Source organism: Camelus ferus, chromosome 1 (genome assembly GCF_009834535.1).
Source record: "Camelus ferus isolate YT-003-E chromosome 1, BCGSAC_Cfer_1.0, whole genome shotgun sequence".
In the NCBI taxonomy this organism is placed as follows: domain Eukaryota; kingdom Metazoa; phylum Chordata; class Mammalia; order Artiodactyla; family Camelidae; genus Camelus; species Camelus ferus.
Window position 1 is genome coordinate 3,674,570 of NC_045696.1, and position 25,371 is coordinate 3,699,940.

At 48.7% G+C, this 25,371-nt stretch overlaps 1 protein-coding gene across 3 annotated transcripts in view; it reads left to right on the plus strand.

Annotated features, from left to right (window-relative positions):
• The window catches only part of PRDM15 (PR/SET domain 15), a 51,441-nt gene extending 40,373 nt beyond the window's left edge, over positions 1-11,068 (plus strand). For 2 of the 3 annotated variants that reach the window (XM_032461066.1, XM_032461152.1), the window contains 5 exons: positions 620-703; positions 1,096-1,271; positions 4,909-4,989; positions 6,842-7,060; positions 8,104-8,583. In XM_032461066.1, the coding sequence (XP_032316957.1) occupies positions 620-703; positions 1,096-1,271; positions 4,909-4,989; positions 6,842-7,060; positions 8,104-8,583 (1,040 nt within the window). Of the gene's footprint in view, positions 1-619; positions 704-1,095; positions 1,272-4,908; positions 4,990-6,841; positions 7,061-8,103 lie in introns of all 3 variants that reach the window. The other variant, XM_032461133.1, reaches the window with a different exon arrangement.
• Positions 11,069-25,371: the final 14,303 nt, after the last annotated feature.

The window sequence follows — 25,371 nt, forward strand, 5'->3', positions numbered from 1 at the left end:
ACAGTGAGCGCAGGGTCTGGAGAACGAGGGGCTCAATCAAATACAGGACCGAGACGAGTAGACCTTGAGAACCACTTGCCTGGTTTCCATTTGGCAGGGTGGGTGGGGGGGGGTCTTTGTTTAAAAGGTGCTCTGAGGGTCCACCTTCTCCTCAGTTTGGAGAGCGAAGCAGTCTGACGGCTCAGAGCTTCCTTGCCAGTTTGCAGGCAAGCAGGTGACTGATCTGAGCACCCGGGACTGAATGAATCAGAGTGTCATGAATGGGGCTTCTGCCTTCCTTGATCACGAGCTGTGTGGGGCAAGCTCATCAAATCAGATTCTGTCCAGCGAGACCCCATGGCAGCCCTCGGGTCCCGGGCTGGAACTGTCCTTGCCGCCCTTCCTGCAGAAGGAGCTCGCCGGGGCACCGGCAGTCAGGTAGCTTCCAAGCCACAGGTCTGCTGGTTGAGGTCTGGAATGGACATTCATTCACTGTCTCTTTTCTCCTGGTCATTTACCCTCCTTCCCCCACCAAGGCCTCTCCAGATATGGAAACGTGTCCACAAGGATAAGACAGCTTCTGTGCGCAGTGAAATAAGAATCATGAAACACGAGAAATTAAGCGTGCCTTTTTCTGCAGGGATTAAGGATTTCATGTGCGAACTGTGCGGAAAGACGTTCAGTGAGCGGAACACGATGGAGACCCACAAGCTCATCCACACGGGTAGGCGCGGTGGGGCGGGTGCAGAGTGTCTGGGGAAGCTGGCTGTGCGAGCAGGGGAGGGACCTCGTGGCTACGATTCTGTTTGTAGACTTTTCCAGAATATTTGGTACTGTTCTGTCTTAATGGGGGCCCCTTACCCCTAAAATTCAGCCCATCAAAACTTTCCAGTACCCATGTGCGAACTGTCAAACACCTGAGCAGCGATGCCGCTCCGGGTTCCACGAGGGCGGAGGCCACACGGCTCTGATGCTTGCTCGTGGCCTGACCGCGGCGGGGGGAGGTGACCTGGCTGGCGACCTGAGCCGCACGTGCAGAGGGTGAGGGGTACTGCGGGCTGAGGGGGAGACCCTGTTCCTGACCCTTCTCTCTTTTCCTCCCATGCATGTGGGAAGTGGGCAAGCAGTGGACGTGCTCCGTGTGTGACAAGAAGTATGTCACCGAGTACATGCTGCAGAAGCACGTGCAGCTCACCCACGACAAGGTGGAGGCACAGAGCTGCCAGCTGTGTGGGACCAAGGTGTCCACCAGGGCCTCCATGAGCCGACACATGAGGCGCAAGCACCCCGAGGTGAGCCGGGGCGGGCGAGCCTCCCTCCCTGGGCCCCACGGCCTGGCCTCCCCTGCCCTGTGAGTCCTCTGCCTCCAGGGCCCCCACCCTCTGGCCCACAGGCCCCTCTCCCTTGCAGGGCTGGGGTCTGACACTCCCCCCTGATGGCAGTGCCTGCGCATGGGAGGCACTGAATGAACAAATGGAAACGTTGCTGAAGTTATATTATAAGTTATATACTCTCTGGAATCACAGCAGGACAGGAATACAGCCCTGGCCCTCACCCCTACTCTTCCCTTTGGAGTAACTAAAAAATGAGCAGAGCAGGGGGAGCCCCCCTGTGATGTCAGGGGCCGATTAGAAGGTGGCGTTGAGGACCAAGAGGAAGAAATGGTCCTGGGGCAGGTGGATCTGGGCTCACCTGGAAGCTGGTTCTCAAGGAAGGTCCGGGGCATTAAATAATTCAACATACTTTAAAAAGAAGCACTCTGAAAAACAAAACCAGAAGAAAATGCAGGAAGATAGCTGTCATATCACTGAGAGGGGGAGACTTTCTATGTGCAAAAGGAATGAAAGAAGTTTCAAACATAAGATTTGACCACACAAGCAACATAACACTTAGAACTTCTGCAAGTCAAAAGAATAAGGAAAAGGAAAGCTGAGAAATATGTTAAGATGTTATTACAGTTAACAAAAACTGTTAAAGGCAAAAACCATTCCATGAAAAGAGCCCAAAGAACCCAGTGTGTCCAAGGAGAGGTGATTCATGAAAGAGAAGACACAGGTGGTTAAAACGCAGAAAAAGCCTTTAACACAGGAGGTGCCATTGAATTAGGGGAGATGCTTAAGACTCAAAATGACCATGCTGCTGTCAGGATCTGCTCTGGCCACCGGATGTCCTCCTGGAGGGCAGTGTGACCGTATCTCTCCAGAATTTTACAGATGATTATTTGGACCTCACAGTGTCTGGCCAGAGGAATGTGATTAAGTTAGTGGCAGCTCAGTGATGCGCTTGGCTGTAGACACATTTGCAGAGAATTCTGAATAGAATTGTGAACATTTGTTGTAAGAAAGCAGCACCGCTGTGCGCGCGCTGCGTCCGTGCACACACTCCGGCTTCCACGGTCTGTGTGTTTCCGCGATGCGCACCCACATCATACAGATGAGGTAGGTGGGCGAAGAAGGGACAAAAGTATCACACGGTGGTCTTCTGGTGTTGAAGTTTTGATAATTCCTTATCTTCACGTTGTTCTCCATTTTATATACTTTTCCCCAAAGAACATGGATTGCTTTTGCAATTATAAAAGCACCCCCTGCCTCCTTTGGGTGATAAGTGTGTCTTGTTCTCCTGGAACCCAGCTGTGCCGGCCGCAGCCCGCGCGGCTCCCCCGCCGCATACTCCCAGCCCTTCCCACTCAGCCCGAGGAGCTGGGATTCCAGCAGCTTTGCTCTCCTCACTCCCATCCGTTTCCACCTAGAAGCAGAGCCCGGAGCAGGAGCCCGCAGGGCCAGCCAACAGCGCCCTTCTCTCAGGGCCCTGGGCAGGCGCCGCAGACTCACCCGGGGCCCGAGATGCGGCCGAGAGTGAGCGATTTCCGTTATACAGGGGTTTCTCTAGTTTCACGCCCTCATGGAGCGCGCATGTTGGTTTTTGCAGACAGGATGCGTGATGCGCGTTGTGGGGTGCGGAAGCCTTGCTGCTGCAGAGAAGTGGACACTTGGTCTGGTCGACCCTCTGCAGGGCGGCCTCTCTGGGCCCCTCTCCGCCCACCGCGGGGGGAAATGCAGCAGATGGAGGGCTCCTCTGCCGAGGCTCTGTCTGTTCTCAGCCCCTTTTGTCCCTGAAGCCATCAGCCTCTTTCCCCGGCCGTTCCTCGGATCGTTTGTCTGACCTTTCATTCTCTGTTGCTCAGACAAACACACTGCGGTGCCTGCGGGGATGAGCGCCGGTGCGTCCGGTCCTCCTGGGCCCTCGGTCTAGGGCGCGGGGCGGGGAGCCTCGCAGCCCTGCTGCGGTGCTGGGCATGGACCAGGGTAGGGGCCATCGGAGGCCGGCTCATGTGGTAAGAAGTGTAAACTACTTTCACGTGTTCAGGAACTTTTAGAATTGATGCTATTTTATGACTTAAAGGTGTGGTTGTTCCCTCTGCTTCGAATAACTGTTATGTTAAAAAAAAATTAAAACACAAAGTACTGTCATGTGTGGTCTTATCGCTCAAGAGTAAAGCCAGCAAATGCCTCCGTGGTGGTTGTTCTGTGACATCAGCTTCTGGACTGTGTGACTAGGACACGGATGGTGTCATTGATGATGGAGGTGGTGGTGATGGTGACAGTGGTGAGGTAGTGACAGTGGTGACGGTGATGTGAGGTGGTGACAGTGATGGTGGTGGCAGTAACAGTGGTGACTGGTGGAGGTAGTGACAGTGATACACTGATGGTGACAGTGGCGACAGTGATGGGTGTATTGACAGTGGCAGAGATGGTGGTGACAGTGACTGATGACAATGGTGGCAGTGGTGGAGATAGTGACAGGGGTGATGGGGGTGACAGTGGTGGAGGTGGTGGTGGCAGAGACAGTGGGAGAGGACACGTCAGTGACATCTGGCTGCTTTTACTCAGCTTTGCAGCAGCACAGTCACTCTTGGGTCCTCAGTGTCACGTCAGTATTTGAACTTTAAACAGACACAGCCCTTTTTGTTTGCCGTCCTTTCAGAGAAGGGCCAGCCCTGGGCTTTGAACCTAAGTCCAAAGATGCAGTTCCCAATCGATCGTCCTTCTTAAATACTCCACACCCACAATGTATAGTCTATAATTTCCTGTTCTTAATTTTTTTTTTTTTGACCAAAAATGTAAAGATGCTTGCAAAGCCATTTGGATGAAGAACCCTACAGAGAGTCTGTCATGGTTTTCCCTGAGCTTGTCCAGTTTTTCCGCAGCCAGGTTCCTCCCTTAGCATCTCACCGTCTTCCTGTCCCCCGGGTATTCGGTCCTCTCTGACTTGTGTTCCTTTGTCCACCTGTGATTTAACTCACTTGAGTAATCATGTCACAGGTGCCACTGGCAGGTTCGTGGATGAGGTGCAGGAGGACGGGGAGGGACCGGGGGCCACACGGGGAGTGGGTCACAGTGTGAGGGGCTGCGTGCTGAGGACCCTGTCAGCGGTCAGTGTGGGGGAAGGCGGGGGCAGCCGCTTCATCACGAAATTGACTAGTGAAAGTACTTGGACATGTGTCAGGTTAAAAAGTGAGGTGTTTAAGGTGTAAATGTCTTGTTTTCCATGATTCCTTGGAGGACAGGTTTACTGTAATGGACCTTATCCCCTCTGCGCTTGGTTTGAAATAATAAGATTCAGTGGAAACGCACGTTAGTGTGGGACAAAAAAGGGAGGGACTGGACTTCTCCCCCGGCAGAGGACAGGGAGTGACACGTGGACAGGTACGAGGTGACACCCCCGGTGTGGAGCACTGCAGACACTTGGAGGGGGGGGACCTGGCAGGAGGGAAGGAGAGGCCCGGACAGGACTCTGGAATCTAGGTTTTCGGGTCCTGAGCAGAGCCAGTGGGGACACGGGTGCCGCTGAGAGTGACAGCCTATCAGCCACGGGTCTGAATCTGGCCTGCCTAGCATCCTGGGCTCACTGCCCTGTGCTCAATCGTAGGTCCTGGCTGTGAGGATCGACGACCTGGACCACCTGCCAGAGACCACAACCATCGACGCCTCCTCTATTGGCATCGTCCAGGTGAGTGCACAGTGGGTGGGCCCTGCGGGGGGCGGGGCGCTGGCCCGGGAACCTCTGACCCGAGCAGCTCCAGCAGGTGTCACGAGCAGCCTGTGGGCGGAACCCCTCCCGTTTCACATTTGCTTCCCTCTCTGTTTTATTGGTTTTATTCGTTACTTATTTATTTATTGTTTTATTACAGAAACTGAAAGTCCCAGGTGCCTTTTAGTTTCTGTAAAAGTTTCTAGAATATCACTTTTCTGAATACTGAATACTGATGTGCCTCATTTTGGAGAATAGATGGCTTATTAGTCAGAGATCCCAAAGATAACAGTCAATAAAGAGAGTGTGTGTGTGTGTGAGTGTGTGTGTGTGTGAGTGTGTGTGTGTGTGTGAGTGTGTGTGTGTGTGTGTGTGTGTGTGTAGGGAGAGAGAGGAAATTAGAGAGGCTGATATTAAGGAATTGGCTCCTGTGATTGTGGTTGGTGGGTCCAGAATCTGCCGGGAGGCTGGAGGCCAGAGACCCAGGGAAGAGTTGATGTTGTAGCTCAAGTCCAGTCAGGGAGCAGAATTCCCTCTTCCCCTGGGAACCTCAGTCTTTTTCTCTTAAGGCCGTCACTTGATTGGGCAAGGCCCACCCACATTACAGAGGGTACCCTCTGCTGTACTCAGCAGCCACCGATTTAAAGGTTAATCATGTCTGAAAAATATCTTCACAGCAGCTGGTGTTTGACCCCCCAGCCGGGCACCCAGGCCCAGCCACGCTGACGCTTAACATTAACCATCACAGATGGTTTCTAGAAATGCTGAATAGTTAGATTGTTATAAGCAAAATAACTTTTTGTATGTTTGTTTTTGTTTTTTATACCATTTAACCACTTAAAAAAAAAAATAGAGACACTGAGGATTGAACCCAGGACCTCATGCATGCTAATATTAAGCACATGCTCTATCTCTGAGCTCTGCCCTCCCCACCAGCAAAGTAACTTTAATGGTGTTAAGTGAACTTGCTTTTTAAAGGAATTTTTAGTCAATATGTTCACTTAAAAGTTTTGTTTTGATGAGAACACGTCACACTCTCAGTTTTTTTAAAATCGTGTTTATAACTCTGTGCTTTGAGCCGGTGCCTGTAGCGCGGTGCTCGGCTGCAGGGTCCTCTGAGCAGCCGGGCCCCACCCCCCGCAGCGCCCCAGGCCACGCACACCCACTCCTGACGAGGGCAGCCCCTCCGTGGCCTGGCCCGGCTGGCTTCTTCGGGGTCTGCCTGCCCCTGGGTGGGACCAAGTCTCATGGGATGGAACCAGAGGACAAGAGAGGTGGTGGGCAACCAGGTGGAGACCCTTGCCGGCCACCACTACCCAGTGGCCCCTGTGATGCTGTGGGTCAGAAGACCAGCCATACTCAGCAGCTCCCAGAGAAGTGTGCGGGGCACCTGTCTGGGGTGGCCGTTACCCTGGGCCCTGTTTGCTGTCCCCGAAGATGACAACCATCCAGCTCTTTGTTCAAACTCATTCTGATGCAAGACTGTGTCTTTAGTGAGTTTGTTTCAGGCTTGGGGATGAGAGCCTTGATGTGAAAGCATTTTTAGCCTCAGGCTGAGCTCAACAGGGCTGAGAGAGTAGCTTAAAAAATGTGTTTTCAGAGGTGTTTCTAGTTCAGCACAAAACATGGCCTTTAAAGATGTGACTCGTGTCTAATTCCCTTCACTTAAAAACCCAACTGAAACCAACAGAAAGTTGCCCCGATCCTTAGATGTGCAGGTGAACAGACAAGCTGTGGTCACCTGGTGTCCAGGGTGGGTGCCGGGACACGCTGGACCCACGGGGCACAACCCCTTGCCCCCTCCACTTTGTCGAACCTTCTCTTCCTGCAGCCCGAACTGAGTCTAGAGCAGGAAGATCTGGCCGAAGGCAAGCATGTGAAAGCCGCCAGGAGGACTCACAAGAGGAAACAGAAACCAGAGGAGGCAGCGGCGGCGGCAGGGGCCACAGGGCCTGAGGATGCCACCTTCAGCGAGTACCCGGAGAAGGAGGCCACGTTCTCGGGCGGCGTGGGCGACGAGACGGACTCCGCTGTGCAGAGCATCCAGCAGGTCGCTGCTTCCGGTGCTGAGTCCGGGGCCCCGGGCGGGCGCGGGAGGCCTGCCTGCGCCGCACAGCGCGCTGACCTGCCCGCCGCGCCGCGGCCCCCAGCTGCGACCGGCACGCGCCCAGCTCCCCCGTAAGGGTTTCCCAGCTTAGGCCCCGAAGAGCAGCCTGACGTCTGTTCCAGTGTGTCGAGGACAGCCCGCCTGCCAGGCTGGGGATCGGGGTGTCTCTAGTTTGGGGAGGGAGGGCCTGACCCCGCCCACCAAGGCCTGGCTGGGAGGGTGGTGGGCGGCCAGTCTGCTGCTTTTTTTTTTTTAATTGAAGTGTAGTTGATTGACAAGGCTAGTTTCAGGTGCACAACAAAGTGATTCAGTTACCCATACACAGTCATAGATAAGTTTTCTTTTCAGATTCTTTTCCATTATATGTTATTTTCAGTCTGCTGCTTTTAGTGGAAGCTGCCGCTTTACTGAACCTCCCTGCGTCGGTCCCGAGGCCCCGGCTCCTCGCTGGCGTGTCTGACGCCGCCTCATGACTGGCACGGGCCTCCTAGATGCAGTCGTTCTGCGTTTCCGGGTCCCTTCGTCCCCCCCAGGAAGGAGCAGTGCTTCCTTTTTCATTTCTTACCTCTGGGCACCGCACGTTTGTTTCCTGCCCTTCTCAGCTTTACTGTTGGGATTTCCACCGACCAACAGCACTTCCCAGAAGTGGAAAGAAAGTGAAGACTCTGCTCTGGTTTTCTCATCACTTTTCTCTATTTTTTCTCTAGCCACTGAAATTCTTTGTTTCTCGGTTCCAGCTGATGACCACTCTGAGTGTATCTGACCGTTGTCTCTCTTGTTTACTGGAATTCTTTTTTCAGGAAAAATGAACTTGGTCTGATCTTTCACCCGAAGGTGCTCCCTGACCTCCTCCCTCCGGGCCAGGCGTGCAGTGAATCCAGCACCGTCAGACAGGCCCCTGTTGCAAAGTGCAGCGCGGGCAGCTTCTTGTGGTCTCCATTCTGCAGAGACTGTTAACTGTCCTGTGTCATGTGTGACTCTTGCAGGTGGTGGTGACACTGGGCGACCCCAACGTGACCACCCCGTCCAGCTCCGTCGGCCTGACCAACATCACCGTAACCCCCATCACCACTGCGGCCGGCACTCAGTTCACCAACCTGCAGCCAGTGGCAGTCGGGCACCTCACCACCCCGGAGCGCCAGCTGCAGCTGGACAACTCCATTCTGACCGTGACCTTTGACACAGTCAGCGGCTCTGCCATGTTGCACAACCGCCAGAACGACCTCCAGATCCACCCCCCACCCGAAGCCTCGAACCCGCAGTCTGTGGCGCACTTCATCAACCTGACCACCCTGGTCAACTCCATCACGCCCCTGGGGGGCCAGCTCGGGGAGCAGCACCCGCTCACCTGGCGTGCGGTGCCCCAGACTGACGTCCTGCCCGCCCCGCAGCCGCCAGCCCCGCAGCCGCCGCCGGCCCAGCCCCCAGTGCCCGCCGAGCAGCAGCCACAGATGTACAGCTACTGAGATGCCTGGCGGGGACCTCAGGACCAGAACTGCAGATGAGGGGGGTTGTTGGGGTATTTTTTTGAGATTTGTTTGCTGGATACCAAACAAAGGAACACCATGTTGCAATGTAAGGAAGGTTGACTTAGCTTTTGCAGAACGATCTCCAAATCCCCCAGCAGCCGTCAGTCTGTCAGCCTAACTCAAGAAGTGACCCCGGGTGGCCAGTGGTCCCCTGGAGCTGCTCGGGCTCTTCCCGGTGAAGCGACGCCCTCGGGCTTCCCTGCCCCGACAGTGATGGACACAGGGCTTGGGAAAGCGAAAACAGAAAGAGAAGCAGCATCTCAAGAGGCGAGAGACAGGTTATTAGGAAGCTCAGTGGTTGGGTGCATTGCATTTTTTTCCTCTAGAGCTCAGTTACCGTGTTTAAACGGAGACGGGGTTCACACGTGGCAGCACAGTCTTCTCCTGGCTTCGGGACTTTTTTGCCAATGAGCAGATAGAAGTTCCAGTTATACTGATTCTCTTCGCAATTTGAGTTGAGTCCAGTTTGTTCCACAACTTCAGGCCGAAACCGTGTGAGGAGATGGGTCACAGGAGGTCACTGGCCAAGGCTTTTTAGTAACAGAATTCGGGAATTGATTTTCAGTCTGTCTATTTTTTAACTTTATCTCAAGCATATATTGCCTATTTGAGACTCTGCTGTGCCCTACTGGTTTATACTTTGCTGTGCAGGAGTCGTTTGCACTGTAGGACCGTGGTCCACATCCAGTTCTACACAGCTGCCCCAGCGAGGAGGACACAGCTCCGAGCATCGCCTGAGCCTCGCGCTGTCCCTGCTGGAGGCTCCTTGGGGCCGTCTCAGGATCTCTGCCATCCAAATATATTTATTATGGCTGAGGCTCAGCCAGAATCCCCTAAGCTGAAGAACAGGGAGGAAATTCCTCTTTTCTTTCTGTTTCAACTTTAATTCCAAAGGTTGATGTGTTTCAAGACCAATTTTCTATAAAAATGTTGAGCGAGCTTGGTTTTTCTGAAATACAAAGGTGGTGCTGTCTCCTGCCAAGCAGTAGGAAAGTGGGAGAGGTTATTAGCTGACCAGCAGATGCCTCAGCCCCCCTAGAGTGAATGACTGTGCTGAGTGGTGGCAGCTCCGCTCCCCCGGGGACACGGGCTTTCGCACATGTGTGGCCATCTCAGAGGCAGTGGCTGAGGCTCGGGGCCATCGAGGTGGCGGTCAGTAGCCAGCCCTCCTACTGCCCAGCCGGGGAGACAGGAAGGACGCTTGATTTTCATTCTCCTGACGCTCTAACGCTGCCCAGAGTGCAGTGTTACATTTGCCTTGTTTTGTCCTGACCACTTTGTCCCAGAGCCTGTGCTTGGGGGACCATCCTGAGGAGATGCTGACAGTGAGTCAGGAGTGGATAAGCAAGGCAGAGTAACCTTGTGCTGCCGGTGAGGCTACGGACAGACGTCCCCCGCACTTCGCTTTGTTCCAGAGAGCAAGGTTGTGAGGCGAGGGCCAGGCCTGGACTTGCTGCAGTGCCCTCGTGAACTAAGTCCATCCCCCGCGCAGCACGAGAAAGGGGGCTTCGGAATTCACCCTCCACACGCACAGCTCATCCGTCACTCCCGACTCTCACCTCTCCGTTGAATTAATCGTGGGGGATTGTTTGACTTTTAATTTATGATAATTATTTTTATGTTATTTATGTATATAATTAACTGCTTTATCCATAATGGTTTCATCAAATGAACTTGGGCTAGGGATGATAAAATACTGTCTCCCTTCTCCAGAGGTAAGTGGTCCAGGTGTCTGTGGAAGCGTCAGGAGCGCCAAGGTTCCTAAGGTATTTTTTTTTTAAATCACTGACGGTTTCTTTTAGCATCTGCAGAACATAAAGGGAGAATGACCAACTAAAACAACCGAACGTGGTTAGACACCTGCTAGCATTTATCTTTTATTCCTCCTCCCTATGAAATAAAGGCCTTTTAAATCACAGTTTTATTTTTTTAAAAGAAGTTGTTTTCGTGCCTAGAGTAGGAATGCAGCAAACATGTTTAAAGAACCTAATTTCGGTTGTGTGGGCCCAGGGACCTCCCACTGTTTATTTAAATACACAGATGTGTAATAATACTTCTTGTTATAGTAAGTGAGAACTCTTAAGTAAAGATCAAATTTACTCCTGAGTTTTCTGTAGAAATATTTGGTCCTAATAGGGTCACTGTGTGAGGCAGAGTAGGTTCCTGTTGTCCTAAAACTGGCTGTGAATTTGCATATTAGAAACTGGGGCGGGGAACAAAAGTACTTCTGGGCCAAAAGAGCTATCACTGTAGAGTGTTTCGCACACTTACCACTGTTTACTCATGGAAAGTATTTAATTTTTTTTAACTGAGCCCAGGGGCACAGCTGTAGCCATGGGTGGACATTGGATCGAGCCATTGTGGCCCGTGAGCTCTGTGACTCCCCCCGGGTTACTCTAAATTAATAAACAGAAGAACTCGCTGTTGGCCTGTGAATTTGTAAAGTTGGGTTGCTCTGTGCCACACAGAGGTCCACGGGCACCAGGGCTTGGGAGGGAAGGGCCCAGAGGGTGTGTGTCTTAGAGCTGGACCCCAGGGTACCGCCACCTAACGTGGATTGCGTGTCCCTGGGCCAGGAGGGCACGGAGCCCTCGAGTAGGATGTGTCCTCGGGGCCCGGGAGGCAGACGCACAGACCTTACACGTTCTTCCCGGTCTCGGCGCCCAAAGCTCATGGCTTCCAGCTCAGGGCGGTGGTGGTGACTTTCCTGGTTGGATTCTGAAAGGCGTCAAGGCTGAGAAGTCATGTTGTCTTGTGTCCTGTCAGTTTGATTGATGGCCAGTCTGAGGTGCCAGGACCTGTGTTTCCTACCTGCTGGCCCTCTGCTCAGGCTGCCCATTCCGGGTAGTGGACACGTTGGTCTATTTTGAGAACGGGCGTTAATTCCTGCTACAGTTCAGACCCAGTGAAATGTCTGGATTATTTTAAATGACCCAAACACTTAAAATAATTGGGATATTGAGATATCAGAAGCTTTCACAAGGTTTTTTTTTTTTTTTTTTAATCAGGTGGATGTAGTGTTTTTTGCAAAGTTTAGCTTGAGAGACTGGACACAAAAAAAGATGAGTAGTGGGAAAGAGGGGCGAACTTCTAAGCAAGGTGGTTCTTTAGGCAGGTGGCCTGGAACCATCTCGTACTTTACTGATCAAATATTAAATGATGGAGTAGTCACTTTAAAGTTACGCGACGCCTGAAGTGTCCTCCCATCTTCTGAGGGCTTGAGCTCTGGGAACGTCGTCGTCGGTGCTCCAGTTGTATTTTAGAGGACAGCTGGGAGCTGGGAGGGGGATTCACTCCCTGAACATCCAGCAAAGTGTGAGCACCTTCTTGTACATCCTTTCACACGCGCTCAAAGCAAATCCGAGTGGGTGGCGGAGACGCCCGGTCCCTGACTCCTTCCTCTCACAGCTTTCACGTCTGGCCTGAGTGCCTCGGCGTCACAGGTTCCTAGTTCTGGGGAGACAGGCAAGAACGATCTGACCTACCCAGAAGCCACCCCGAGTTGCCCGCACACAGAGCTGGCTGGGACCCTCCCTCCCACCTAAGCCCTGGCGCCCATGGACCTGAGGCTTCCCCTCCCTGAGCTGGGGACTGCGACTCCCTGGGGGCCCCGCGGTCACACCTGAGGGAGGGCCCTCCGCACCCAGACTGCTCGGAGCCAAGCCGCCTGCTTTTTCCCGTTGACGGGTCTGCCTGCCCACATTTGCTCTGTAAAGAGGGAGACAGACCCACTCTTTATGGGAAGTGTCCCTTCAGTGGGACACAGACCCACCCTGTGCCTCTGCGGGGAGCCGGCCCAGGGCACTTCCCCGGAAGAGGGAGGGTGGGGGACCCGGGCCTGGGTGCCCGCTGGTTACTGCCTGTCCCACGTGGGACTTGCCGCTCCTCCGGGGCGCGGCTGCGTCCCCCCTGGTTTGAGCATCTCCAGCTTGGCCTCATGCCAGAGCTGCTCTCTTCTCTTTTGAGTTTTCGCCACAAAACAGGGCAGCAAGTTCATGAAGGAAAGAGAGGGATCTATCACCATGCTGCAGGAACTGCTCTGGAAATAAGAAGGCTGCACCCTCTGTTTTTCTGAACCGATCTGGGGCTCAGGGAGGGGTGGGGGCTGGCCACAATCAGGATTGGCCACTGTGTCGCTGTGTCGTTGGTGCATGGCCATCCTTCCCAGTTCATCCCCACCCGAACGTCTCCCAGGACCATCAGGCTCACACGTCTGGCCCTGGCCCCAAACCTGGTTCTCCCCCCTGTCCCCATCACAACCGACAGCCCTGCTGTCCATCTATTCACAGCAGTGGGAAACCCAGACCATCCCACGGTTACACCCCAGTGCCTCTGGACCTGTCCAGGTGCCACCCTCTCCAAGTTCCCAGCTGACAACCCCTAAGGGGCCACCCAGACCCCTACTGGCCCTGGGAGTCTGTTCATAGCAGGGCCTCCATGGCCCTTGTAAAGGTGTCATTCTATGTGTTACCCACGCACTGAGGGTAACATCCTCCAGCAGATTCTAAGTGCTCTCTTGACATGACCTCATCCTTCCTGAGGCTTTGGGGCTGCAGGGGCTGGCCCTGCCTCCCCCAACCCCAGCCCTCCCCCAGATCTCTGCACACCCAGTGCCCTGACCACTATTGCTATCCCTTCAGATCTCGGCTCAAACGTCACTGCCTCAGGGAAGCCCCCCACATCCTCCAGAGCCCTCACTTCCTGCTCTGCTAGCAAGCACAGCACTCACCAGTTGGCAGTTACACTGACTATTGACTCATGGTAGGAATTCGCTCACATCTGCGCCTCCCTGCTGCACCGTAAGCTCAGGAGGGAGGGGACCCTGCTTTCTCTCACCCCTCCAGCATTATCCCTGGGTCCCCAGGCACAGCGAGCCTGACGCAGAGATTAAGAGGCAGTGTTTTTCCTAAGTGTTGAGAGAAAACATACTTCCTTGGCCACCAAAACTTTAGCACCAAAAAAAATCCTGAATTTATTATATCCAGTTGGAATTATCCCTTGACATTGCTAAGTCTTCATGAGACTCCTGGAAATCCTAATCTCGGATGATTTAATCTTATTACTAAGATCATTAATTCTTTGACTTTGTTATGATTTTGCCCCTTGTTAGCAAGTAGTAGAATATGATTAGCCAAGACTTCTGATTTTTCACGCGACCTAAACGATTAATGGCAGCTGACCGTCCAGTAGCAAACGGTTCTTTCCCTATGACAAGTGCCCTTGGTTATGTTAAATGGCCACGTGATAGAAATGGTAGAAGAAAAGACACTCGCTTGACACAATCGTATAAGCCTCGTGCCTGAAACCGCAGCGCATTTTCGCAGACCTGGAGGCACACGTCAGCGTTCGAGCACAGAAGCTGGGGAAGCATTACCGCGCCTGATCTGCTTTCAAAAATCATTCTCCATGGACTGCTCCCCGGGCACGCAAGCCCCCTACGTAACTTCCTCGTACCCTCGCTGGGACGGTCTGTTGGAGACTTGATGAATGGAATAAAAGAAGCATGGAAACGTCTAATAAACGCCATCGTGAAAATAACACGCGTGCCTCATGTCCCTGGTATCCCAGTCCCCGAGCAAAGATCTTTCCACGCAGATGGTTGTCGTTACGGCAGGTTGCACACCGACTTTTCTAGTTCTTTAGAAACTGAGAGCTGAAAGCTGTGTCCCAGATTTCCAGTTTGCATGTACGTCTCGGAAGCATCAGCAAAAATATACAACTGAAAGTCGTTGCATTTAAAGACCCCACATGTCAGTTAAGGGTGAGAAGATGTCCTGACTTGCTCAGAAGGGGCTCCACCAACACCGGCTCAGCCAGTCCCCCAGCGGCCCCCCAAGATGGCTGTCATCTCCTTGTGACAGGAGGTGGGGTTCTCAGCAGAAGAGCAGACCTCTTTGCCCATGAAGTATCATTAGAAAACTTCGTCCTCGTGAATCCGCAGCGTCACGCATGTGGAGCTGGGCTGCTTCTGTTGTGTTTACGACAGTCAGCACTTTGGAGGAAACCGAATTCTGAGAAGCTGCTTGCCCCCTACTCGGGCCAAACAATTCCTTCTTTTTCTTTTTAATTCAATATCGTGTAATAAATAACCTTTAATGAAAAAGTATGTGAAAATGAATATATATATACGACTGGGACATGATGTGGCACATCAGAAATGGACACAGTGTAACTGACTATAATTCAATTAAAAACAACAACAAAAATCCAGTTCCTTCTGACGACGTTGGTGTAGCTGGAGCACGCCAAGCTGACATTCCTAGGACTAACGGCATCACGGCGGGAGTCGTCAGAATGTTCCCAAAATAACTGGAATCTGAATGGGGCACCAAACAGTACAGAGTTTTTTTTTTTTAAACCAGAGATTTTTTTCCTTTTTAATTGAAAAAGCAACAACCCAAAATCAAATGAATTGACTAGCTCCCAACCGTCTGTCACTCGTGGCTCCCACTCTGGTTGTAACTGCCTCCCACCCACACCTGCCTTCAAGTGGAGTCAAAGCCTAAATATTTTAACTGATTATTCACCAGCCACAGTCAGACTTCTGACTCTCCAGGGCTTACCGTCACCTCCAGGCTGCCGTGCAAATCACTGTGAGAACTTCTACTTGGTAAGCAGCTCATCCCTGGCTGCGGTGACTCACAGCTGAGCAGAACCATCTTTTTCCTGAATTTGGGACCCATTTAAGTTTTATAGCCCTGAGCTGTAATCTGGCACTATGATTTCAAGCCAAGAGCAGAAACATGGCTAGACTCCCCCAGACATGATTTATTCTATTGTTAATGAGGCAAGTAGAAGAGATTTCATAACGTAATTGTTTCTGTCCAAAAACATCTTGTGCCGATAATAAAGGGCACCCCCTCCCGTCCCGTCTGTGGTGAGACCAAGGGGAACCGATTACAGCCGTCTGTCTAAGCAGCTGCTCGCATCTCAAGCCCGTGAGTGAACTCCCTGGCCTGCCCTAGTCTCTCAGCCTCTTCTCTTGATGTTTTCTCCTCTCAGACCTTCCCTTGAACCTTCAAGCGTTCCCAGTATTGACTGTAAGCCCGAAAGTGTTCTTTTGCATATTCTAGTTAAGGGTCTTCCCAACGAGGGCGGTGTGTGTGATTGAAAGCCTAGTGACGAGCAGCTCCAGTCACTTACGTTAAACACAGGTACACAGAGAGTGTCTAGAATTTATTGACTGTTGTTCTGTCTTTGGTGATAGAGTTCGCAGAACATCCCTGAGATGATAACCTTTTAAAAATTCTCACTTTCCCAGACTCACAGACATAGAAAATAAACTTGTGATCACCAGGGGGTAAGGGGGTGGGGAGGGATAAATTGGTGGGAGTTGGGGGTTTGCAGATACTAACTTCTACTATGTATAAAATAGATAAACAAGTTTCTACTGTACAACACAGGGAACTAAATTCAATATCTTGTAACAGCCTATAATGAAAAATAATATGAAAAGAAATATATATATATAACTGAATCACTATGCTGTACACCAGAAATTAACACCGCATCATAAGCCAACTATACTTCAATAAAAAATTTTTTTCATAAAAATAAAATAAAATAAAAATCCTCACTTTCCTGAGAGTAGTGAAGCAATGATGTGTCTGAACCACTTTCCGACGACAGTAAAGAAGGAAAACTGAACACACTGACCGTCGTGGGGGCGTGAGTCTACACACAGCTAATAAAGGGAGAACCCGCGCTGACCTGGATAGGGTCCCGCACAAAGAACATGGCTCAGAAACAGACTCCTTCCACCCTTCTTAATAAAAACCAGCACGACCGAGCTAAGCGGGAAGCCGTCCCTCCCACAAGGGTCCGACTGTTCACCTGCACGCACAGCGCGCGCCTTTTCGTGCAGCTGGACACCGCTTCCCGTTCTTGTACAGAAGCAGCTCATTCCTGTGTGTTTCTGTGGTTTTAGTTCCTATCCAAACATGGTTCTCCATATAAACGTTGAATTTGATTGCTTTGAGGATCAGTTTTTCCGTGTTCTCCAGGGAGTTTAACATTTTAATCTAGCCACTATCCAAAGCACGGTGGTTACATCAACTCTGGATGAATTTACAAACCATAAACAGTAAACTGGCCTTGCGCACATCCAGGGCTGGGGTCGCCTTGATTGGCTGGACACCTCCAGCCGCGGTGTGTTACCTTCCTGGGGTCAGCTCACTTAACTAACGAGCTGCATACGCTGACTCATCAGGTGCCTAGCCGCCTACCCTTCCTGATCTTGTTCTTTGAAAGAGCGTGTGCTGGCAGTGAGAACTTCAGCTCATCACAGTCCCATCGTGACCAGATGGGGAACGAAGCTTTCAGCACTCGTAGCTCAGATCACACTGCAATGCATGTACAGTCTGTTTTTCTTCCTTTTAAAATGGATGCACATAGAATCCTCCCCTAGACAAAGGCTGTAAAACATTGCTTACATTAGTCATCCGTCTTTCATTTTTAGAATGCCTTGCAAAAAGTAATGTTACCCCTGTCACATGACCCAGCTGAAGGAGCTCTTTTTATAACCTCCAAAGACTTGCCTTTGAGGTGGAAACGGAGTGGCGTAGCAGACACCCACTCAGCGGGCACTCAGGACACACTCTTGGGAACATGTTCCGGCTTGTCCTTCTTGTCCAAGAATGTTTTCCAAAAATACAAGGTTTTGATCTGGTGAAACAATAGGTTCCAGAAGACAGTAAGTCAATTGCTATTTTTTTGGAAGCAGATGAAATATTCTTGCCAAATATTTTTTCTGTGGTCGGATATAATTAGGACGTTAAAAGTAGGAAGTTTCGAAGGTTTTTGACTCATAGTAATAGGCTTGAAGGTGGCACTTCCTTTTGAATCTGAAGTCAAGGGATGACTGTGTAATGGGACGTATGACTCTTCTGGACAGATTGGCAGACAAGTCCTCAGCTGCTCATTGCAATTTAGCAGCTTTAATAACTTCTTTTAGGGTTTCACTGAATTGACAAGACTGTGACATCCACCTCCTTGTGCCGTTACTGTACAGTGAAGACTCAGACCGTGGGCATTAATGCTGACGTCAGGTGGGTCTGGGACCCCGGCAAATGCCCTTGTGGGCAAAATCCACAGCCTGGCCTTCCTCCCAGCTGCACCCGTGAAAAACCACTGTGAGCAATTCTCTAGAAGCACTTTTTTTGAGTTAATTATATTTAGATTTGACTTTTTTTAGGAAAGATTTAGAAATGCATTACTAACCGTTAAGACGAGAAAAAATGGAAGGTCAGAAATCAGAGGTTTTAGAAAGGTTTAGGATTTTTTTAAAGAGAATGGCATCTTTTTCTATGGTTATTGTTTGTCACTCATTGAAAAGGATTTTTTTTCTTTTTTCTTTAGCAATCTATTGCATTTGCTTTTGGAAGTCATGTAGTCAATAGCTTCATCCTAGCTTAAAAATTCCTTGACATCTTTACGTTATTGAAGATCTTTTTCTAGATAGGAGGCTAAGGAAAGACATTTTACCAGAAATCTAAGGTGTTAGAGGCATTTGTCTTGTGTCTCATCACAACTTCGGGTGACCTATGAGTGACACCAACTCTCGTGTTGACACATTTGGAACAGTCTCAGATTATGTAAGGAATCAGGGTGACATTGGCCTCTCTGGGTCCAATAGCAGGAAAAGAATTTAACACTTTCCTTCGAAAGTATTAACCCTTAGGAACGTTCCTGATTTTGTACTGATCGGGGGCAGCTTGAGGTCCTTACAAACTGCTTGGGTCCCGGATATCTTGAATACTGAATTAGAACGGGCCAGATCATCCTTGACTTCATCATTTCCACGCGGGAATTGTGCGGGAACAGCACATTTCAGTCAGGCCGTATGTGACTGCGCTCTCGTGACCTACAACAAAGTCTGCCGCTGGCCTAGCTCAGCTTTCAAAACGTAAGGCCCTACTATACTTCAATAAAAAAATAAAAAGAAATTTAAGGCCCTGTTCATGGGAAACTTCTCGTAGGAAATAATGAAAGAAGAAAACATTTTTTTCTTTTCAGTCCCACCCATATTCACATATACAATTCATGTTCAAGATTTTCAGTTACTATTTTAGAGCGGGTTTTTATTTTTAATTATCATTAGCATGTCTTTGCAAATGAGTATTTAACCGTACGTTAGTGCACATGGGTGGAAATGTCTCCTAAAGTACTTCCATGTGCTGATCACGATTACAATCCATATTAGAAATGTTTGCACTGCAATTTCCTTTTAAGTATTTCTGTCTGTGCTCAACTCTACTTCCTGCGCAGACTTGACTGGTATTTGCTTTTAGCTGCTATAGATTTTTCAGGAAAAAATACGAATTATATTATAAAAGAATATTTTAATAAACCATACTTTACTAACGAGTTTATGTTTAATTTTGGAGTATGTATTTGTTACTGTTCCAGCAAATACTTCGCTGGTAAGAGAACTCCGCGGGGCTGGGCCAGAAGGTGCGGTGAGTCGGAGCAGCGCCGTGTGCTTTTCCTGGAGGCACAGGTCACTTGATGGATATTTTCAGACTTACATCCAAAATGACATGTCACTTTGTAGCCATGTAATGTCTATTCTGAAAGGGGTACGAATAACTCAAGTTTTATAATTTCCTTAATTAGAGTCTTCCAAAGCTGAGCAAAGAAAAACCGAATTCATTTTTTGAAAAGACCAAATTGACTCTTCATTTGCTGAGTGTCTTCATGATGAGGTTTTTAATGGTGGTTTTCATTTGTTGGCCACTGGCCCATGGTTTAATGCCAGGTAGTTTAGCACAGAGAAATGGATGGTTTCCATAGTAACTACCATTTCTCTCTCTCAACTTTTACCCCATCTGCAGTTTCTTGCAACGTGGGACAGTCCATTCTCCCTGTACCTCTGAGCTGGCGGAGAGAACCCCTGCCAGCTGTATGACCCATCCTGTACCTTGTCAAGCAAGGAAAGGAGGACGCCAGCACGAGGGACCACAGCACTCATCCCAGAACATTGTTGATGAGACCATCCTGGAAGCGTGGGCCCGCTGGAGGCTGCAGGTTAAAATATTCTTTTTTTTTTTTTTTAACATTTTTATTGATTTATAATCATTTTACAGTGTTGTGTCAAATTCCAGTGTTCAGCACAATTTTTCAGTCATTCATGGACCTATACACACTCATTGTCATATTTTTTTCTCTGTGAGTTATCATAACATTTTGTGTATATTTCCCTGTGATATACAGTGTAATCTTGTTTATCTATTCTACAATTTTGAAATCCTAGTCTATCCCTTCCCACCCTCCACCCCCCGGGAACCACAAGTCTGTATTCTCTGTCTGTGAGCGCTGACCAGGGCGGAGCGCGCAGCCGCACAGAGCAGCGGAGCTACCGGCGGCGCAGGTAGAGGGAGAGCGGCCCCCCGCCTTTCGGGCAGGAACACAGCCCCTGACCGAGGTGCTGGGAGGGGGCACGACCCGCCCTCCTACCCGGCCAGTCTGCAACATCTGACTGCGGCATCCGGAGGGGCAGCGACCCGCCCGCCCACAGCAGAGGAGAGCTGCACCTGACCCAGTGTTAGGAGGAGGCGCGATCTGCTTGCCGACAGGTGCTGGGAGCAGCACAGAGGAGGGCGCCAACGGAGGGCCTCTGAAAACAGCAAGCTGAGCTTCCAAAACAGGACGAAGACAGAAAGACTTCACATTAAAAGCACACAGACTCCAGGAGAACACCGACAACCCCCCCCCTTTTTTTTTAAATCTGTTTTTACCTGTTCTATTCTCTATTACTCTCTTAATTTTTACTTCTTAATTCATTTCTATTTCTCTTGGGTTTTGATGCCCTGTTATTGATTAGACACAGGTTTCAAATACATCTATTCATCTCCCCCCCTTTTTTTTTTAAAAGGTTTTAAAAGGACGTCTCAACCCGATTAATACTCTGCTTCAACTCGCTCTTCTATTATTCATTATACACTGTTTTCAAACCCTCTTTCTCCCTTCTTTTAAAATTCTTTCTCTCTCTCTCTTATTTTTTTTCTTTTCTTCCTAAGTTCTATTCCTAAATAGGCATCAGATAGATAAAATCCTTAAGGACCAAAATAAACAACTGATACTCCATAAACCACAGTGCCAGAGAGGTATGAGCAAGATGAAGCAGCAGAAAAACCTTTCCCAATTAAAAGAACAAGAGAAATCCCCTGAAAGAAAGATCAACGAAATAGACATCGATAGCCTACTAGATCAAGATTTCAAAAAAGGAGTGATCGAATTGCTGAAGGAATTAAAAGAGATAGTGTTTAGAGATATAAAATATGTCAAAAATGAAATTGAAGCTATAAAGAAGAGCCAAGTAGAATGGGTAAACTCATTGACAGAGATGAGGAATGATCTAATAGCTGTGCAAAGTCGACTAGATAATGCAGAGGAACGAATTAGTGATCTAGAAGACAGGGCAATAGAAAGCACCCATTCAGAAGAACTACAAGAGAAGCAAATAAAAAATAATGAAAATAGCATAAGGGACCTATGGGATAATATAAAGCGTCCCAATCTTCACATAATAGGGGTCCCAGAAGGGGAAGAAAGATCAAAGGGGATTGAAAAGGTTTTTGAAGAAATCATGACTGAAAACGTCCCAAACTTAAAGAAGGAATCAGCTATCCAAGTACAGGAAGCTCAGAGGGTCCCAAACAGGAAGAACCCAAATAGACCCACATCAAGACATATCATAATCAGGATGGCCAGAGTCAAGGATAAAGAAATGATTCTAAAGGCAGCAAGAGAAAAGCAAAGAGTAAGTTACAAGGGAACCCCCATAAGGCTCTCAGCTGATTTCTCTACACAAACTCTACAGGCCAGAAGGGAGTGGCTACATATATTCAAAGCCCTGAATGAAAAAAAGATGCAGCCTAGGATACTTTATCCAGCAAGGCTATCCTTTAGGATAGAAGGAGAAATAAAGAGTTTCACAGACAAAAAAAAAGCTGCAGGAGTTTAGCAACACTAAACCCATGCTAAAAGAAATATTGAAAGGGCTATTCTAAATAGAAAAGCAGCAGGATGCTACAGAAATGAGAAACACACAACTGGAAAGGTGATAACTCATGAATTACAAATCAAGTAAACACGAAATTATAAAAGAAGACATACAAATCACTGAGAGTGGGAGAGGGAGGCAGGGAAATATAGAATATTTTTTTCTTTCTTTTTAAAATTTTTTTAACAGTAGGATGGGTTTGAGATCATGTTACTATCAGTTTAATAAAAACAGTTATAGTAATGGGTTAATAGATTTACAAAAAAGGGTAACCACAAGCCAAAAATTTACAAGGGAGTCACAAAAATTAAATAAAATCCAAGATAATACAAAGGAAAATTACCAAACCACAAAAGGAAGAAGAAAGGAACAAAGAGGATATACCAATTCAACTGCAAAGATAAGTTCAAAATGGCAATAAACACACATCTATCATTAATTACTGTAAATGTTAATGGACTAAATGCTCCAGTCAAAAGACATAGAGTGGCAGACTGGATAATAAAGCAAGAACCTTCAATATGCTGCATACAAGAGACCCACTTTAGGGAGAAGGACACATATAGATTGAGAGTGAAAGGATGGAAAAGGATATTCCATGCAAATGGAAAAGCCAAAAAACCAGGTGTTGCAATACTGATTTCAGACAAAATAGACTTTAAAACAAAGGCCAAAAGAAAGATAAAGAAGGACATTTTATAATGATTAAAGGAGTGATACAAGATGAGGATATTACACTCGTTAATATATACGCACCCAATATAGGAGCACCTAAATACATAAAACAATTACTAACAGGGATAAAGGGGGATATTGATGGGAATACAATCATAGTTGGAGATTTTAACACCACATTAACATCACTAGACAGATCTTCCAGACAGAAAATAAACAAGGCAACAGAGAAATTAAATACTACAATAGAAAAACTAGATTTGGTGGATATTTTCAGAGCATTACACCCCCCAAAATAGGATATACATTCTTTTCAAAATATTCTGAACCACTGCTTTAAAACATGCCACAGAGCCCTGTGAGTAGTTGGGGTTTGCTGGAATCAGAACGTGTATGTGTTCAAGACCATGGACATCACTTTAAAAATCTTTGATACTAAATTATATGTAAGTAACGCAAATATCACGGTTCCTTTGCGAAGCCTTTTGTTTTGCAAATTGAAGAGTTAAAGCCTTGGCTCAGAGAAGCCGGATCGTTTCACTGTTTCTACTGATTCCTTCCCCGTTAGCTCAGCGAGCTGTCGGTGGTGCACTGCGGCGTGTGTAAGGGTCGCAGCTCTGAGACAAAAGGACCTGGAATTGTGGTTTCTAAGATGACAGGACAGGACCGAGGAGAAGACAGTTGGGCAAGAGTCACGAGGCTGGTTGTGCTCAGGGAACACGGGTGACAAGCCGGAAGGCACACCCGTGGTACGTGCCGTGACCATAACTGTAACTGCAAGGGGAGTCTTCTTAATAGCCTGAAGCAATGGGTAGTTTGTGATGTACTGAATCCAAAAGAATCTCCACGGGGAGCTTTGAGAGCCCTTTGGCTTTCAAGCCTTTCATGGCAGGGACCTCTCCTTGAACGCTAACCCTGGGGTGTGCCAGGCTCTTAGGGAACTGGCAGCCCAGTCGCTGCCGCCTCCCCCGGGCGCCGGGGCGGCGGCGTTTACCGAACTAGGACGCGCTCGGCTCCCCTCCCTCGTGCGCACCTCTGTCCTTTCTGCACACTGTCGAGTTGTACGTGGACACACGCCAGTGACGGAAACAAACGATCTCCCCAGAAAGTGAAAGGATCTAAAATTGACCCAAAAATGTGGGAAAATGGGAGGCTTTAAAAAAAAATCATTCATGTATTTTAAATGTGTAGTTAATTTAAATGTTTTTGAAGTATTTTTAATTTTTTTTTATTTTGGAGGGAGGTAATCAGGTGTACTTATGTTTTTTGATGGAGGTGCTGGGGACTGAACCCAGGACCTCGTGCAGGCTGAGCACACGCTCTACCCTCCCCACTGAAATGTTAACATGAGTTTACTTTAGTGTTAATTAAAATTATTAAAATTTAATTAAATTAATATACAAGACGAACTTACCACTATTGGGTCATAAATTGTAACAAAGCACCACAGTAATACTGATGTTGATAAGAGGGGAGACAGTGGTGGTGCAGGGGCGGAGGTGGGTGAGAATTCTGCACCATCTGTAATGTTTCCGCAGACCCAAAACTACTCTAAACACCCAAGTCTATTAATTTTGTTAAGACATACATATGTGTGTACATATAAAATAATGCATGTATGTCTATATGCGTACACGTGTATGTATGTACATATGGATGGGTGTGTGCATGTGTGTATGTATGTGTATGGCTGTGTGCATGTGTGTTATGTGTATGTGTGCGTGTGTGTATGTGTATATGTGTATGTGTATTGTGTGTGCATGTGTGTATGTGTAGTTGTGTATGTGTGCACATGTGTATGTGTGTATGTATGGGTGTATTGTGCATGTGTGTGTGTATGTGTGTATGTGTATATGTGTGTGTGTATATGGGTGTGTGTGCATGTGTATGTGTATGTGCGTATGTATGGGTGTATGGGTGCATGCGTGTGTGTGCATGTGTGTATACGTGTGTATATGTATGCATGTGTATGTGTGTGTGTGTGAGTGTGTGGCATTAGTGGGAGATCGAAGTGGCGGAGCTTCTCTGGAGAACTGTTTGTCAGCATCTTTTAAAGTTAAACATCCGTCTCCCCTACAGTTCAGCAATTCCACTCCTAGATATTGACCCAAGAGAAATAAAATCATACTGCGGGGGGGGTGTCAATGTGGGTGCCCGCACCAGGCCGGGAGATGAGGGGTGAGAAGACAAGGGGGTTTATTGCCTTGTCCCCTGGTTTTCGTTCTCTTACTAATTCTCACTTTATCCACATGGCCCATGCCGTAACCCAGTCCCGGGAGTCTCCCTGCGCTCTGACGTGCATAGTCCCCCACCTTCCCGTCCCTCCACCCTCTCTCTCTGCCCTGTCTGGAATTGCTGTGAGCTGGACGCTGGACCTCTTCTGCTGATCTGCTCCACTTTTCCCTTCCATGTCTTCTCTCTTTGCCTTTTGTTGAAATGTCTAGAAGCGGGGGAGGGTTTAGCTCAAGTGGTAGAGCGCATACTTAGCGTGCACGAGGTCCTGGGTTCAACCCCCAGCCCCTCCTTTAAAAATAAATAAATGAATAAACTTAATTACCCCCCACGGTCCCCCCAAAATAAAATAAAATAGACAGAAACCAAGAATAAATTCTGAAGCAGAGAAGTACAATCAATAAAAAAATTTTAAAAAAAGAACTTTCTGGAAGATTTCCTTGGTTTAAAAATTTTTTAGTTCTATGATCATGTGTTAATGTCTAAGAGTTCTCTCTGGCTCTCTAACCACCTTCCTCCCCACCCCCACCGCCAGCCCTGTTCTAGCTTCACGGGTGCAGCATCCGGTTCCCCTGGGCTCACCTGCTGAGCCTGTGTTTAAGTCCACCATCACCCTCAGGTGTCTCTGAACTGCCTCTGTTTCTTCTGAGTCCCCCTTTTCTGATTGTTTTCTGCCTCTTGCGTTGGAGGCTTTCCTCAAATCTCTGCCAATCCTGAAGGTTCTTTGGGTGTAAATCTAGCCTCACCAGTCACTTCCCAGACGCCCAAATGCCGTGTGAGAATGTGGGGTCTTCTGTGTGGTGGGCAGTGAGTGT